This window comes from Thunnus thynnus, chromosome 20 (assembly GCF_963924715.1).
Source record: "Thunnus thynnus chromosome 20, fThuThy2.1, whole genome shotgun sequence".
Taxonomy (NCBI): Eukaryota; Metazoa; Chordata; class Actinopteri; order Scombriformes; family Scombridae; genus Thunnus; species Thunnus thynnus.
The window spans coordinates 10,341,623-10,357,062 of record NC_089536.1 but is presented as its reverse complement, the minus strand read 5'-3'; the positions used below and the strand labels follow the sequence as shown (position 1 = coordinate 10,357,062).

Genomic DNA, 15,440 nt, shown 5'->3' with positions numbered 1-15,440 from the left:
TTAGATTAGAACTTCTTTACACATCTTAGTCATGAGTTGGGGGGGGAGAAAAGCAGTGCTGCCTGCTTATAATATATTCCTTGTTACAGCTGTTTTTAGACTGTTATCACACATGCTACTGAAGGTGTTGCTTTCCTCTCTGAGAGGAATTCCAGCCATTTTTTTTTGTCACACAAGCAACACTCCAGATGGCTCCAAAAGTCCTCAAAGAATAAGATAATGTGAAAGTCCAGTTTCAAGACCAGCGATCCCCCTGACCGTACCCTTTTCATTCTATTATGAATAACAGCCATTTCACCAGGGTCTTTTGCCACTTTCCGATCTCCATGTGCTCCTCCTAACCCCTTTCATCTGGCAGGGCAGAAACTCCATTACAGACAGGGCAAGCTGCACTGGCCTAATCTAACTGGCTATTTAAACAGCCTTTGAGGAGAGCTTTGAGTTCTCTTTTTTCCCCTCCTTTTTATTCTTTCAGCAGCAGCTTGACCTTAACCAGTGTAGGTGCATGCCAGGTTGTCTTTGACAACACAAATCTGCTCTTAATTTACCTGTTTATTTGTTGGTTATGCTACAGTAGATACAAGGTAGTTTACAAGCTGGTCTTGTAGGTTTATTTGTATATCACTTCTCAAAACCAATGTTAAAAAGTGCTTATTTGTGAGGCTTTTTTCACCTCCTTGTATGCCCTCTAGATATATTTTATAATTGAAAGATTTCTGTGTGAGTACATAGGGAAGTATTCATGTTTGAGTTACTAATTAAGATAAATATAGTTAGGAGGGTTTTTGTTTCACACTCCATATTGCTTTGTGTGTTCCAGCATCACAGTGTCCTCAGGGAATAGTCAATTATGTGAGAAAATCAATACTCTGATAAAGACGTTTTGTATCCACCCCCTTAAGAATTGATTTTATGCAAGAGTGCTTAATTCAGCTGCTTATGATTTATTAGTTGTTAATGTGGTTAGACACTAGGGTACTTGCTAATTGTAAAATGCTCTACAACATGTCATTTCCTGAGATCTGCAGACGCAAGGAAGTCTCAGCCTCGGTTATCTTAATTTTTGTGTAGTTCTGTGTGTAATTCCAGTAGCTGTTGGTTGTTTCCATCGGTGGATACTTTCAGAGACTGTTTAAAATTTTCTGTCGCTTGCAAAACAATCATTTTAAAGATAGGCACAGAAAATTTATCTTAAGTCATCATTTCCACCTTGAAAGTCACAACACCTTGTCAAGAAGGTTTAAAGCATGACTGAAAGCTTCTATTATATTTGTTTGCTCTATAAAAAATAAAAAAAACTCTAAGTTGCTTTCAGACACTTTAAGGGTATTCTCAGTTTTTCAAAGACAGATTTCCACTACAATTGTTTCTCTCACTTTATATCCTGTCAGCATATTTCTCCTCCTCTCCCTTGTCTTCCTATCAGTTCTAAACTTTACTTAATCCCTGTATTGAGTTTCCCGAGCACTCAGTTTAAAGAGCAGTTGAGGGTCTGTGAAAGTTGGTTTGAAATATGTATCCTAACACCACATTCAGAAACAACCGGGTATGAGCTGTCATGTTCTATCATTCAAAGTGTTTCTCAGACAGACCAATGAACACACTCCGGGAGATGAATGAACGTTTCTAGCTCATACATTTTTTGGAGAACACTGTGTGCTATTTTTGTTTTGGAATAATACAAGATGACCTTTTTATCAGTCACTGTGTCAGTTAGCTTATTCTTCAGTACATTGAAAGGATGTATTCATACACTTTAGAAACTTTTTCTGGGAAACTGTCACTGCCAAGAGGGTGAGGTATGGATATCCCAATGGTTTTTACTGTAGCCGTCTATACGTCACAAATCTTCCAGTATTTTTACAAGCATGTCTGAGGAGTTTAAATCCTGATTGTCTGTGTTTTCATTTGAACTTGATAACATTACAGCTATATGAACTGTTGCTGCTTTGTCTCATGGCTGTGTGAAATTGCCTTTTTTACCCACCAGCCAAGAAAGAAAAGACCATCTTAACATGAATTATTATCTCAATGACAGTGATTTTCATTGCCAGAACTAGCCAGTCTAGTTTTGAGGGTAATGAAAATGAGAATCGTGACATTGAGATGACTGTACACACCACCAGAATGCTCAACAACATAATGTGAATCTGTTGTCGTCTTATGAATAAGCATACAATGTGCAGCGATGGAAAAAGATTAGGTGTCCCCAATCAGATTTAAATGATTTAGAGAGAAAAAAATAGAAGGCAAATATCACAGCTGTTCGCCAGCTGGAAATTGTAGCATTGTATTGTCAGGCTGGTTTAGCGGATTCTCCTGCGGCTTGAAGGGATGACTCTGGAAATCAGCATGCTTTTGTCAACCTATCTGTCAAAGCAAATTTGAAAATGGCCCCAGGCATATTTCATGGCTGCAATTCCTTTAATTAATTGGGGAATTGAGATGTGTGCTGTGCATGAGCATAGTGCTTGCTGCGTATGCAGTATTGTGCAGCAAAGGTCTATGAAACAAAGAAGAAAACTATGGCTATTCTCCCTGGATAAGATCCTGTCCAATAGTCTAACGTTCATGTTAAGCTAATGAATGAAGCCAGGAATTCACAGTGAGCCGTCTGAGATGTAAATGAATGGTTTCCAGAAGAGATCAAGCTGCTCAGACTTGATGATAGTGTGAAGAGAGCCCATCCTCACCTGCCATGATCCTACAGTCCTGATTTGAAATCGGCAGGAAAAGATGTCTGGACCGTTACTGGTCTGAAGGCAACTCTGTCAGTAGCTGTAGTTAGCAGCAGCTGATTGTGTTAGAGCCCTCAGCAAAGTGGTAGTGGCCATTTTCAGTCTGTCAGATCGCTAAAACAGAAGTCCTCCCCAAGCAAGCTCGCTCTGAACTCAGCTGGGATTGACTCATCACTGAATTGGTGCCAAGAACTTTCTGTCACCCTCATTTTCAAGTATTTAATATGGAGATTATGATAATGTATTTTAACCAAGCCACAGTATCGGGTCAAGTTGATGTACAAAGCAAAGCTGCTCTCATCCATTAGACTTTCTTTTAATATTACAATTTTGTCATTGTCCAATGTCTGTCCTTACTACCATCACTGAATGGATTTCAGCCACTGAATCTAATCTTCTTGTGAAATGGTCTACGAAATGACACCACATGCTTACTGTCAATGCTGCCATATTCGTGTGCCTCATGACCTCACTGTACGTCCAAAATTAGCACCAATTTGCATGATTTTACACATGCCTCCATGTCCAAGGTCTCACTGTTTTCTTTATTGTCTTCCAGAACAAAATGTTCATCTACCGTGGGAAAGAGTACGAGCGCAGGGAGGACTTCGAAGCACGTCTCCTCACACAGTTTCCCAACGCAGAGAAGATGAAGACGACTACAGCACCCAGCGAGGACACAAAGAGTTCCTCCGGACAGTGTATCCTCAGCACAGATCATGGAATCAGTTTTAACAGAAGGGTTTTTTTTAATTGAGTTTTGAATGCATTCATTACACAAAATGAAAAGAGTATTTTTATATGCTGTGATGAAATACTTGCAGAGTAATTGTGTTGCTGACAATGTTTATATCATTATTAATACAAAATAATAACTCTTTGTTCGTTTTTAATTACCATTTTCTGAGAATCATTGATTTGGACAACAGAATTTTGTGAAATGATAAGGCAGATCATATTTTTATTATTTGATTTGCTTGAATGTCAGTGAACAATGCTGAGTTGTGACTCAAGTCTAAGTCATTTTATTTCATTCTTTTGAGCTCACCTGTTCCATTTATTTCCTTAATGTTTCTGCTGAAGACATCCAGTGTTTCACTGTGAAACCCATTCTAGACCTGCCTGCCAAGTTCCAAAACAAGCCTGTCTCTGAACAAATAGTGAGGTAAGCAGGATATCCCTACTCTGCACACATTCATTTCTCTACAATTTCAGAGTGTGTTTTTCAAAGTCAGACAGCGTGCATTTCAATCCACGTAGCCCAATTTACTTTCCCCAGTCAGTTGAAAACAATTTAGCGAGCTTGCAATGACATGCAAAAGTGCATTAGCATTTTTTTAGTGTGTAGTTTGTCTAGGACCACAGTGGGGAAGGTGATTAAATCTTGATGTAAATGTGTGTCTGTGTAGAATAAACAGCGGTTGACCTTCTTGTCGTTCTCGAGGTTATTAACTCGCACCAGCCATCTGCTATTAGTCATTGTGCCAAGTACAACATTGTTTTTCTGACATCATTAATACCTTTGTGTCGTGCCTTCCCCCTTGTTTGCCCAATCTGTACGCCAGCCATGCACTGCATCACTCAGCTGTGCAAATTCACTTTGATATGCCACCCAATGCATCAATGGACATAATTAAAAGAAGACATTTACTCGGAAAAACCTTTAGGCAAATATACCTGGGCACTGATTTTATCACAAGCCTGCAGCATTGGTCACATCCCCCTGCATTGATCCCTACAGCTGCCTGTTGGCTTGTTTGCCAACTGTGTCTGATTGGAATATGTAACTCTGTTAATAGCCTCAATTAGACAGCCGTGTTTAGAGAGTGATAGAGGACTTTTCCACACCACCCGTCTGTCTTTCTGTCTCCCTTCTCTGCCATCTCTGGTCTCTCCATTTCTTTCTCTAGCTCTTACCGTGCTGTCCCCAAATGTCTCTTTCTGTCTGTATCTGTCTATTTTTCTCTCATTTATTCCCTTTCATTTGATGCAAAACATGAACGGTGCATAGCAATGAGACTGAGCTGTTTGAGCCAAAGAGTCAAACAGCAGCAGGCAGAGCACACCCCCCTTCTGACCTTGCTTTGTCCAGACCATGATACTGCATCATCTCTAGCCCGCCAGCTAATGACATGTTAAAGGCTTAATTGGGGTAGCACAGCTGATTTAAAGCTGCTTTATTAATCTGTTTATTAGATCAGAAGCTCTTTTTTTTTTTTTCTTTTTTTTTTTTTTAGGCTAATGCCACGCTCTCGCAGCTAATTTGGAATAGGTCTTATCACGCTCATTAAATAGTGTGTTGACCTTTTTTGCCCCGTTGCCCCTTTCACATTGTACATGAATAACCTGGGCTCATTGATTAGTAACAGCTCTATTCATTATTATGCTGACGACACAGTAATTTACTCATCGGCACCCTCTATTGACAAAGCTTTGTTTAATTTAAAGGCAGATTTTTTGACTTTTCAAAAGGCCCTGATTTACTAAATCCAGATAAAACTAATTACATGCTCTTCACCAGATCCCAAAGGAAAAATCCACTAAGTTTTACTATTGGTACAAGATATTGGGCTCATATTAAAAAAGTTCCATGTTTTAAGTATCTGGGTATCTGGTTAGATGAAAAATTATCTTTTAAAACTCAGGTTGTGGAACTGACAAAGAAGCTTAAATTGGGTTTCGTTTTTTAGAAATAAGCAGGGCCTCTCTTTTAGCAATAGGTTGCAGATTATACAGGCAGCATTTTAATCAGTGTTTGACTATGCAGATGTAATTTACATGCATGCCACTGCCCATACCCTCAAGCCCCTTGATGCTGTGTATTACGGTTTTCTTAGATTTATTACAAGTGACAGTTTTAGAACCTATCATTGTATCCCCTGTGAGAAGGTGGGGTGGACATCACTAACCACTCGAAGGGAGTAACAGTGTCTCATTTGTATTTATGAAGCCATCTTAAATAAGCTACCATTTTATTTATCATCACTTTTAAGACTTCCAAGTATGGGATACCATACCCGTTCACAAGAATGCATTACCTTTGATATCCCTTATATAAATATAGAACCAGGGAGAAACTGCTTTCACCTACTGTGCTCCTCTTAGGTGGGATAAGATTCAGGACTCCAAGTTAGAAATGTTAACCCTATAACATTTTAAGATTCTGTTGGACAATGTTTTATATAATGAATACTCCTGTTTTTCTTAATGTGTCTGTTTTATACCTGTGTAGTTGTACTTATATTAGTCTTAAACTTTGTGTTCTTTTTGTAATTTATAAGTTATTTGTCTTGTGTTTGTGTTGTATTTATGTTTGGTATAAGATTGTTGGTTTTACACTTTTTACACTTCTGTTATATGACCTATTTTGGTTGTGTATTTGCAGGGCAAATAAAGGTTATCTATATATCTATCTTTGTGACCAAGCACAGAAGGGGAAATCTGATTTGGGATATAACATAAAACCTGAGCCCAATATTTTTGTGTAGTTAGTCACAACAGATTTGTTTGCTCTGTTAATTAACAAAACATTAAGTCTGTAGTAGTAAAAGAAAAAACTTGTAGTATCCCGTCTGCACACACTTATTTCTACTACTACAAAGTTAAAAGGGCAGTGGCTTTGAAACAGCACTGATTTGTTCCGTATTTTGTTTATAATTGTTTGCTAATAAAGTCAAACCTTGCTCTTTGAACCATATGGCAAGGTTTTAGGAAGGGGAAATGCTCTATGAGGATAATAGATCTGTGCTCATTTGCCCAGGAGAGTGTCGATGTGGCTTCTGTTGGCAAGAGAGACAGATAGAAAGATGGAAAAAAGAGCAAATAATGTGTCTACGTGGGGGGACCATGAATGTGCCCAGACAGCTGCTCCCACAGACACTATGCAACACCATCATTTTCCTAGTGTGAAAAGTCTATTAACCTGATTTGGCAAAGTTCACCCCCTCTAGTCATGTGCCTCTGTCACATATGCTGCATCCTTTCAACATGTCTGACATGTCAGACTAACAAGGGGGCTTCCAGTGACGTGTGCGACCCAAAAATGAATTTTATTTTCCATGTAGATGAGACCATGCCTTATACAGCTAGTCAAAACCAACATGGTAAATGCCAAAGTTCCTGGCAGAGCAAGTCTTAGGGGGGGGGACCTGTCCTGTGTGTGACCTGAAGCAAAGCAATCAACCTTTGAATCAAGTTGTAGATTTCCCATAACCCTTTTAATTTACTCAGGTGCTGATTTTCTCCCTCCCCAGCTTCTACACAGTAAATGAAGTCCATAAATTCCAGTATTCCAGGCCAGTGAGGAAGGGAGAGAAGGACCCTGACAACGAGTTCGCGGTAATTGTTGTCTTTTTTTTTTCAACTTGACTTAGCTTGTCCCTATTCTCTTAAGGGTTTTATGTATTATTTATTTAAATGAATAATCAATTAAGTCAGTTTGTATTTCTAAAATTAACATGAAGGCTACTTGATATTTAACTATAATGTGGTACAGTTAAGCTCTACAGTACATGTATGTATGTGTTATCAGGGCCCAACAGTAGGTTTGAGAAATGGGTACCAGGAAGTTGCCATCCTACTTTTGTTTCCTAAAGTTGACAAAATACTTTTAATCATTTATATTTGGAGTGATAATGGTCCTGCATATTTATATCCAATATTATCTTAATAGAAAAATATTACCTAGATGGGTTAAACATATTATATAATATGGATTACATTTCTTTATTGTCTCGCAAGCATACACACTCACAGATTAACCACAAACACAGACTCACAGTTATACTCACATCACAAAAAATGTACATTTGCAAGGTGACGTAGTTAGTGGAGTAAATTAAAATAGGTAGAATAATGATCTCCAAGTCTGATTAAATGGTCTGTCATTCGTCTCTGATGTTGAGTTGCATCAAGTAAAGTAAAATTGAAAAGAGGTTTTCATTTTTAATTTAGTTTAGCCTTTTTTTTTTGTTCAGGTTAAGCCATCTCTAACACTCTCTGTCTTGTAATTTAATATATGACACAGCTGGTTTATTGTTTAGTTTATACTCCACACGTACTTTTAGTTGTGTCTAGCAGAGAAAAAAACAGTTGCCAACAAGGACAACCAGACTAATTTAAATGGTTGACAGTCGCCCAAATCTAGCTCGGATTCTAATGAATATATTTTCTGCACAATATCCAGGCTGAAAATGACAGGGGCAACAGTTTAAACCCGTTCACGCTTTTCCTCAATGCGTTTACTTTGGCATCACCTCAGCAGAGCAAGATGATGTATTTAACTCATCTTAGACTTACTCTGTAATGTTGACAGACTGACTGGACTCAGACAGGGGTGATGGATACCTATTGCTGGACATATTTTTTTGTCAAATCTATCAAACATGTCAATATGCTAATATTTCCTCCTAAAAGTGCCACAGTAAGTGAGTAGAAAGTATGCTCTAAAGCTGATGCACTTAATCATTCAATATGATTTTCTTTTCTCTTGACACACCGTTAGAAACTGTTTAAATGTTGAAACCCTCTTGCATGGGAAATCATCATCTCCTTTGGTGTAAAGGCTTAGAGTCATTATTTCAGCCCCTGTGATGTATTAGAAGAGATTCCAGATTATTTGGGTGAGTGGGCCTTAATGAGCTGCCATTCAGACAGGGAGGTAGTTGACACCTCCTTCCCACCAAACCACCTTCATTACATCATCTCACTCTCATCCATGCAACAGCAGTCTTAAAGCTGGTTTAAATGTCATTTGGCACAAAAACAGCTGCAAATTGATCAGTTTAAAGTGCCCTGTCATGTCTTTAGTTTTCTGCACCGTTTTCCTTTTTTCAGAGTTCCAATTTATTTTATTTGTCATTTTGTTTACAGAACATGTGGATTGAGAGGACCACTTACTCAACAGCATACAAACTTCCTGGCATCCTGCGCTGGTTTGAAGTCAAGTCTGTTTCCACAGTGAGTATGAATCCAAAATATCCAGACTTCACAGCACTTGCAGACTTTGTGGGCACCTTTGAGGAAAGTGTGCGAGTGCAGAGGGCTGTCCAAATCCACAATTCATCAAGTCCACAAGGGGCCCTGATGCAGGCATGGGGTGCAGATTTCACCAGTCTTTGCTTGGAAAATTACCCATAATCCTGTAGCAATAGGCTATAAATTGATGATGTAAGGAATACTACTAATTATTATTATCAATAATAAAAAAAACAACAACAATGATGATGATAATTAGATTTTTTTTTTTTCATTTTTGTTTTCACTTTTGTTGTGATTGTGATGTAGTGAGGTATAAACTACACACGGTCCTATAGGCTTAATAATGTAGATTTGTTTGTTATAATCTGCTACAGTCGATGGCCAAATGTTGTCTGTCTACAATGTGAAGGTCATCAGTTGAGGATTCAATGTGAATATAATATTAGCAGTGTTTAGCAGTTCTTTTAAAAGGAAAATCTCCTTGAGCGTTTTGACCTTATTTGTTGAGTGTTAAGCTGCAGAGCTGCACATAACAGAACCATAAAGAACCGTTCAGAAAAACACTTTGAAATGAGTTACAGAGTCAGGAATTTTAATTTATATCTGTGGAAGTACTTGAGGTCTTCATTCCCGTCTCACAGTTCATTTTTATCAACTTGCGGCCCAGAACCCTCACAGACTTGGTGTGATGACAGTGAATATGTCAGGGTACCTACGACTGAAGTCCGCAAGGACTCCGTCCTCAAACCCAGAGGTTGGACATTTGGATTCAGTGTATGAAGAGCCTGTGTTCCAAGCAGGCCTCCTAATCAGTTGAGAATCTGCAGCCTTGCTTAGAGGCAATCGATATGATTTGTCCACTTAAGTGGTATAGACAGCCGTGTGGACACAGGCGTGCCACTCCCCGGACTAACGACAGGGCACGTTCGCTCTCTGCCAGAGGGCCCACATTGATTCACCAAGCACTCGTTAAAACCTGTTTCCACTGAAAATAGCTACACAGCACAAATACAACTAGATGAGAGTTCAGAACTCACTCGCTGTTGATTGATTTGACTACTGTTGATTAGAGGATGGTCTGTCTGCAACAAATTACTTCAGCGTTTACTGCTGCACTTGAAATGGGCACATTTCTCCTCTATCCCACTGAAACTGCATTAAATTTTACTATTTTAGCTCTATTGTTTTCAATTAATTAAGATGCTGGTCCTGTGTCCTCATTTTAGGCTGAGATTTTGTCTGGTGGAAGGAGTAGGGCCGCAACTAACGATTGTTTTCATTATCGATTAATCTGCCAGTCATTTTCTCGATTAATCGATTCGTTGTTTTGTCTATGAAATGTCAGAAAATGGTGAAAATACCAAATGCTAGTCAAAAGTTATGTCTTAAAATGTCATACTTTGTCCAAACAACCCTCCAAAACCCAAAGATATTCAGATAACTATCATGTATGGCAAAGAAAAGCATTAATTGATTATCAAAATAGTTGCAGATTTATTTTCTGTCGATCCACTAATCGAATGATCGACTAATCGTTACAGCTCTAGTGTGGAGTACAGTAATGTAAGTTAGAGCACAAGAGCAGCTTACAGTATCAGTACACCTAAGACACCTGCCTCATCCTTTGTGTCATTAGTTTGTCCCAAACAAATGCACTACTCTGCATAATTAGCCTGGTTAAGTATTCTGCGATCAATTACTGTTTGTTTGTCACTTTGATTAGTCACTTTCATGTCTGTGCTAGTGAAAAGTTTCAGAAAGGGGCGCTTTTCCCAGAGGTTATCTTCAGCCAGAGTGTTTTCCTACATTGTGCTCTCCCCTCATTCATGGCTGCCAAATAGCACCACATAACACCCACACACCAGGCTGCTTGGGCATTTAGCTCACCATAATTGTCCTTCTGGTTGCTACATCCGTAGCACAATTATTTCACTACAAAGACCTGATCCCCCTAACTCCCGAGTCCATGTAGTGAAGTGTTATTCTCCATCGGCACACTAATTCAGAGCAGAGGCCTCTTCCTTCAGGCAGGGTTGGAACATACTGTCAGGAGCAGCTTGCCCTCCAGATGAGCCAGGGAGAGGCCAGGTCCCCCAGGTCAGACTCTCTATTTAAAGCTTAATGACTGGGCTGAGATTCACCAAGCTAAAGCCTTCCATCTGACAATGCTTTTTATCAAGCTGGCCTGAGACATACCGGCACAGATTGGAGATTTGTCTCCCTGGCACAACATCTTAATTTTTTTTGGCAGGGGCCTAAATCTGACATTTACGCAACAATCCACTCATCTTTCTTCTAAATTCTTACTAGCAAGCTGCAAGGAGGTGATTTTTTTTCATCCAAAGTAATGAGATTGCCCCCATGTGGAGTTTCCCAGATTGGGTTAGAATTTGCTTTCACACCGGTAGTGGATCTAATGACAGCATTTCCAAGTATTATATTCATCCTTCTCAGAATTGCCATCATATTTTGTTGACGTGGGAATTAAAATTCCCCTGCACCAACACACTATCCATCTTCATTTGACAGCTGCATGTTCATGTATGGGCACAGTGGAAAATGATTCATTGCTGCTCTATTCTACATGATTTATGTGTGTAGTTAAGGGTTGCTAAGCGCATCTTCAAATAACCTATCCTTAGTCGATGTACACAAAATGTTTCCACTTGATTGTTGGGATTATTACCGGAGACAGTAGTGATGTATGTGCATATATTGTATATACTGAAACAGGTGAATAAGTGCTGCGAATACTTGATGACACCTTCACTTCACAGGAGGAGATCAGTCCGCTGGAGAACGCCATGGAAACGATGCAGCTGGCCAACGAGAAGATCAGCAGCATGGTGCAGAAGCATCTTAACGACCCCAACCTTCCCATCAATCCTCTCTCCATGTTGCTGAACGGGATTGTGGACCCAGCTGTCATGGGAGGTTTTGCCAACTATGAGAAGGTAGTCAACTAGTTTTTTTATTATTTATTCTCTTCCTATATTGTCTTAGCCTTTATACCTTATATATACTTCTATAACTCCATTTTATGCTCAACTTTACTTCCATAGAAACTTTAAATTACAGTTCAAAATTTTGGGAAGGTTTTCAATTTCTTGCTGAGAGTTATATGAGAAGATTGATACCACTCTCATGTCTGTCCGCTAAATAAGAAGGGAAATTCACAGACAGTTAGCTTAGCTTAGCTCAGCTTAGTGTAAAGACGAGGAGTAGGAAACAGCTAGCCTGTACGGAAGCCAAGTACGGCCGTGCTTGCAATCGTTTTTTTTTTTTTAAAGCCGTTATCTCAAGATCACAAGTTAATTGTCTTGTTATAAGCTTGTTTTTCCCGGGATAATGGGATTATCTTGTTATATCTGACAAAACAAAAGGCATATTTCCCGAGTTAACGATTTTTACTTTCTCAAGATCAGGGGATAGTTATGGAGAACTCGAAAATGAGTGTCTGGTTCATTTGACCACACCTGATGTCAGCCTTCAAGATCACTGTCATCACTGTTGGAGGGGATTCATCCCTAATTGTTTATAAAAGTAGTAAAGGGTCTCTATAAGCCTTATTAAAAATGACTAATTATCTCCATATATATTTGTACATCCATGCACTGAGACAGTTTTTGGTAAATAACCTTAATTGAATAAAATATGACAGAAAACATCAAACAGATGACAGTGATGACAGTGGTGAGTTTACATATGTTTTCCCTGTTTCATGATGTCTTGCCCCAAATCCTCACATATAAAAACAATGTCAAAGTTTCCCAGCAGATGTCGCCATTCTGACTACATCATTCGAAACAATGAACTATTTTCAACACAATCGCTTCATATGATTCACTGCTTCAGAATGCTTCGTTCCATCACTAATGCTGGCATGGCACTCCTGAATCTGATCTCTGATAAAACATTATAAGTAATAAGAGGAAACGACCTTTTGTTTTCTCATGATAAAGGGTTGATTATCTTGTTATCTCGAGATAACGAAATAATTAACTTGTGATCTCGAGATAACGGCGTTAAAAAAATGCATGACTCTCTGGAGCCTTGACGTCACTTCGAGGTTGCCAAGCAACCAGCGGAGACCAAGAAATAGTCCGACACATAACACCCTGTAAAATGACAACCTGCCACTTTTACACTTGAGTTTTTGTATGGATTAAACAAACAAAGTATGTCAAATCGAGAGCTTTAGAGTTGCCAGCAGAAGGAATTTTGTTACGTTTGAACAGAGCCAGGCTAGCTGTTTCCTCCTGCTTCCAGTCTTTGTGCTAAGCTTGGGTAGCCATCTGCTGGCTTCAGCTTCATATTTAGCATACATACATGACAGTGGTGTCAATCTTCTCATCTCACTCTCTGAAAGAAAGTAAAAAAAGCTTTTCCAAAATATCAAACTATTCTATTTTATATTCCTGAAAATGAAACATGAACATGTGCTTGTGGTATTTAGTTTTGCACATGTCCTGCACATATTAAAGCTGATAAGGTAATAATATGCTTCAGCAGCAATTTCTAATATATCAAACTATATTCAAAAATAATTCAGATGAACCATATTTTTGTCAGGTTTGATTTCATGCTGTGAAATAATCTTGAATCCAATCATAATCTCATGCATATTTCATATCAGAGAAGCTCTCATACCATCAGCCTTTTATCACTACACTTGTGACTACTCACTCATATATTGTTTTTCTCTTAACATCCTAGGTAATCATGAATCTGGTTTTGTTTGTTGTGACCCAGGCCTTTTTTTTTTCTTTTTAAAACATCAACATAATCTTCTTTGTATCCTGTTTTTCATCATTTCTTCAGTGATCTTACTGGTTTATGTGCTGCACGCTCTATTCACTGCAACACCATAGCGACTCATGTGGAAAAGGAAACTCTTTTTTTACCTTGTGCTTGATGATTAAAAAAAGTGATAGTCTGCTGGTTTCCCAGAATATATCACTACGTGGAATGGATTCATATTGGTCTGTGGAAACGGTGCAGTGTGAGTCAGAGGAGGAGCGACGTGAATTCTTTGCCCTCAGGTCACTCCTTCATCTCAGTGAAATAGTTCAGGTGGTGGAGCAGAGACGGATGTCTTGACTAAATTTTTCTCATCTCATCAGCCTCTCCCGATGCGTTACTCCTTGACTCGTCAATTTTTTTTCTCCCCTGTTTCAACTTTTTCTATATCAAAAAACTTCTCGACATTTCAGATCACTCCTTCCTTCTTCCCCTGTACTTACTCCTCCTCTTCTTCCCTGCATACAAACATACGGTACTCACTCTATAATCTCCTCTCACTCCTCTGCAGGCCTTCTTCAATGACAAGTACATGCAGGAACACCCAGAGGACCTTGAAAAGATAGAGAAACTGAAGGACCTTATTGCCTGGCAGGTGAGAATGGTCAAATGTATTGACTGTATGTGTCGATAAACTGTGCGTGCGATCTTAAAGCATCTGTCTGTCTCACCAAAGATGTCACGGTTCAAGAAAAATTAACCAGCTCATCACAAATGTCATGTCATATCCCATGGTATATTTTTTTCCATAGCACATGTAAAGAGCAGAAGGAGTTATCGCCCGCAGGCAGCCAAAATACTAAGCATGGATTAGATGGTATAGAGGAAATATGAGAATGTGAATTCATGCCACTTGGCCTTTCAACATAATTGAGCTTTCTTAAAGTGTATAAATTACGTTCAGGCTATCCATTTAGCCTTTCAGGTGCTGGAATAGCGGCCTGTGTTTAAATGATTAGAGTCAAGTTATTTATTGGAATCAGCATCAGAAATTATGGAGTTATGGACCCTGCAGACACCAGGCAGTGTGTTTTGTCACCTGAAAGTCATTTATATACACAGTGGATCGTTTAAATGCTGGACAATACTTGTTCTGCTCTATATATTCTGACATTTATGTCTGAAATGTTGTCACTTTACTAAAGCACTGCTACTGCAAAAAAAAAAAAAAAAAAAAAAAAAAAAAAAGTCACTCTGAAAGGTTACAGCTGAAAATATAATATCGTTTGAAGAACTTGTGAGTGCACTGCCAAGAGTGTCCAATGACAGTAACTGAAGTGAGCAGGGGAGAAATGTGTTAGAGTTCAGTGGAGATAATAGCGAGGGAAAGTGCTGAACCAAACATTCTGAAGTTAAGGAGGATGCTCCACTGCGTGAAGAGACAGCGAGAGATCAGCATTGGCGGTTTTGCGAGCTCTGCACCCTCACTGAGCCTGAAGGAAGTGCACACACAGCAGACAAGAAATCGACACACATTGTTGGAATACATCACAACACACAGCTTACTATGAAACTCAACAGATCTTTAGCTCATTTGCAGCTCATCTTTGATTAATAAACTCCCGGCTATCTGTGCTTTCGAGAGGAATAAAGAGAACTTCCTCCCTTTGGGATTTTAGAAAGCTGCACTGTAGGTTTTCTGTTTTGTTTTGCTTTTTTTTATTATTACGCTCTCTCAACTCTTTAGCTCTTAACTACAGTTCATGTTAAAGGTAAAGTCAGTGATTCTAATCCAATACACTTTTTGTCAAATTTAGTGAATATATCCTCACGGTCCACTAGCTGTCCATTCTGTGTGTGCGCTGAAAAAAAAAAAAAAAAATCCTGTGCTTATACGCAGCACTGGCTCTGTAAATTGGCTTGTAAACACAGTGGCTCAGAGCGAGCCACACAACGCTACTTCAGCCAACAGCAGGGGACGTT

The 15,440-nt window shown here is 39.0% G+C and overlaps 1 protein-coding gene across 2 annotated transcripts in view; it reads left to right on the top strand.

Annotated features, from left to right (window-relative positions):
* The window catches only part of dock1 (dedicator of cytokinesis 1), a 185,711-nt gene that overhangs the window by 155,051 nt on the left and 15,220 nt on the right, over positions 1-15,440 (top strand). For both annotated transcript variants that reach the window (XM_067577059.1, XM_067577060.1), the window contains exons 41-46: positions 3,298-3,439; positions 3,822-3,903; positions 6,992-7,076; positions 8,610-8,696; positions 11,495-11,671; positions 14,029-14,112. In XM_067577059.1, coding sequence (XP_067433160.1) covers positions 3,298-3,439; positions 3,822-3,903; positions 6,992-7,076; positions 8,610-8,696; positions 11,495-11,671; positions 14,029-14,112 — 657 coding nt within the window. The remainder of the gene's footprint in view (positions 1-3,297; positions 3,440-3,821; positions 3,904-6,991; positions 7,077-8,609; positions 8,697-11,494; positions 11,672-14,028; positions 14,113-15,440) is intronic.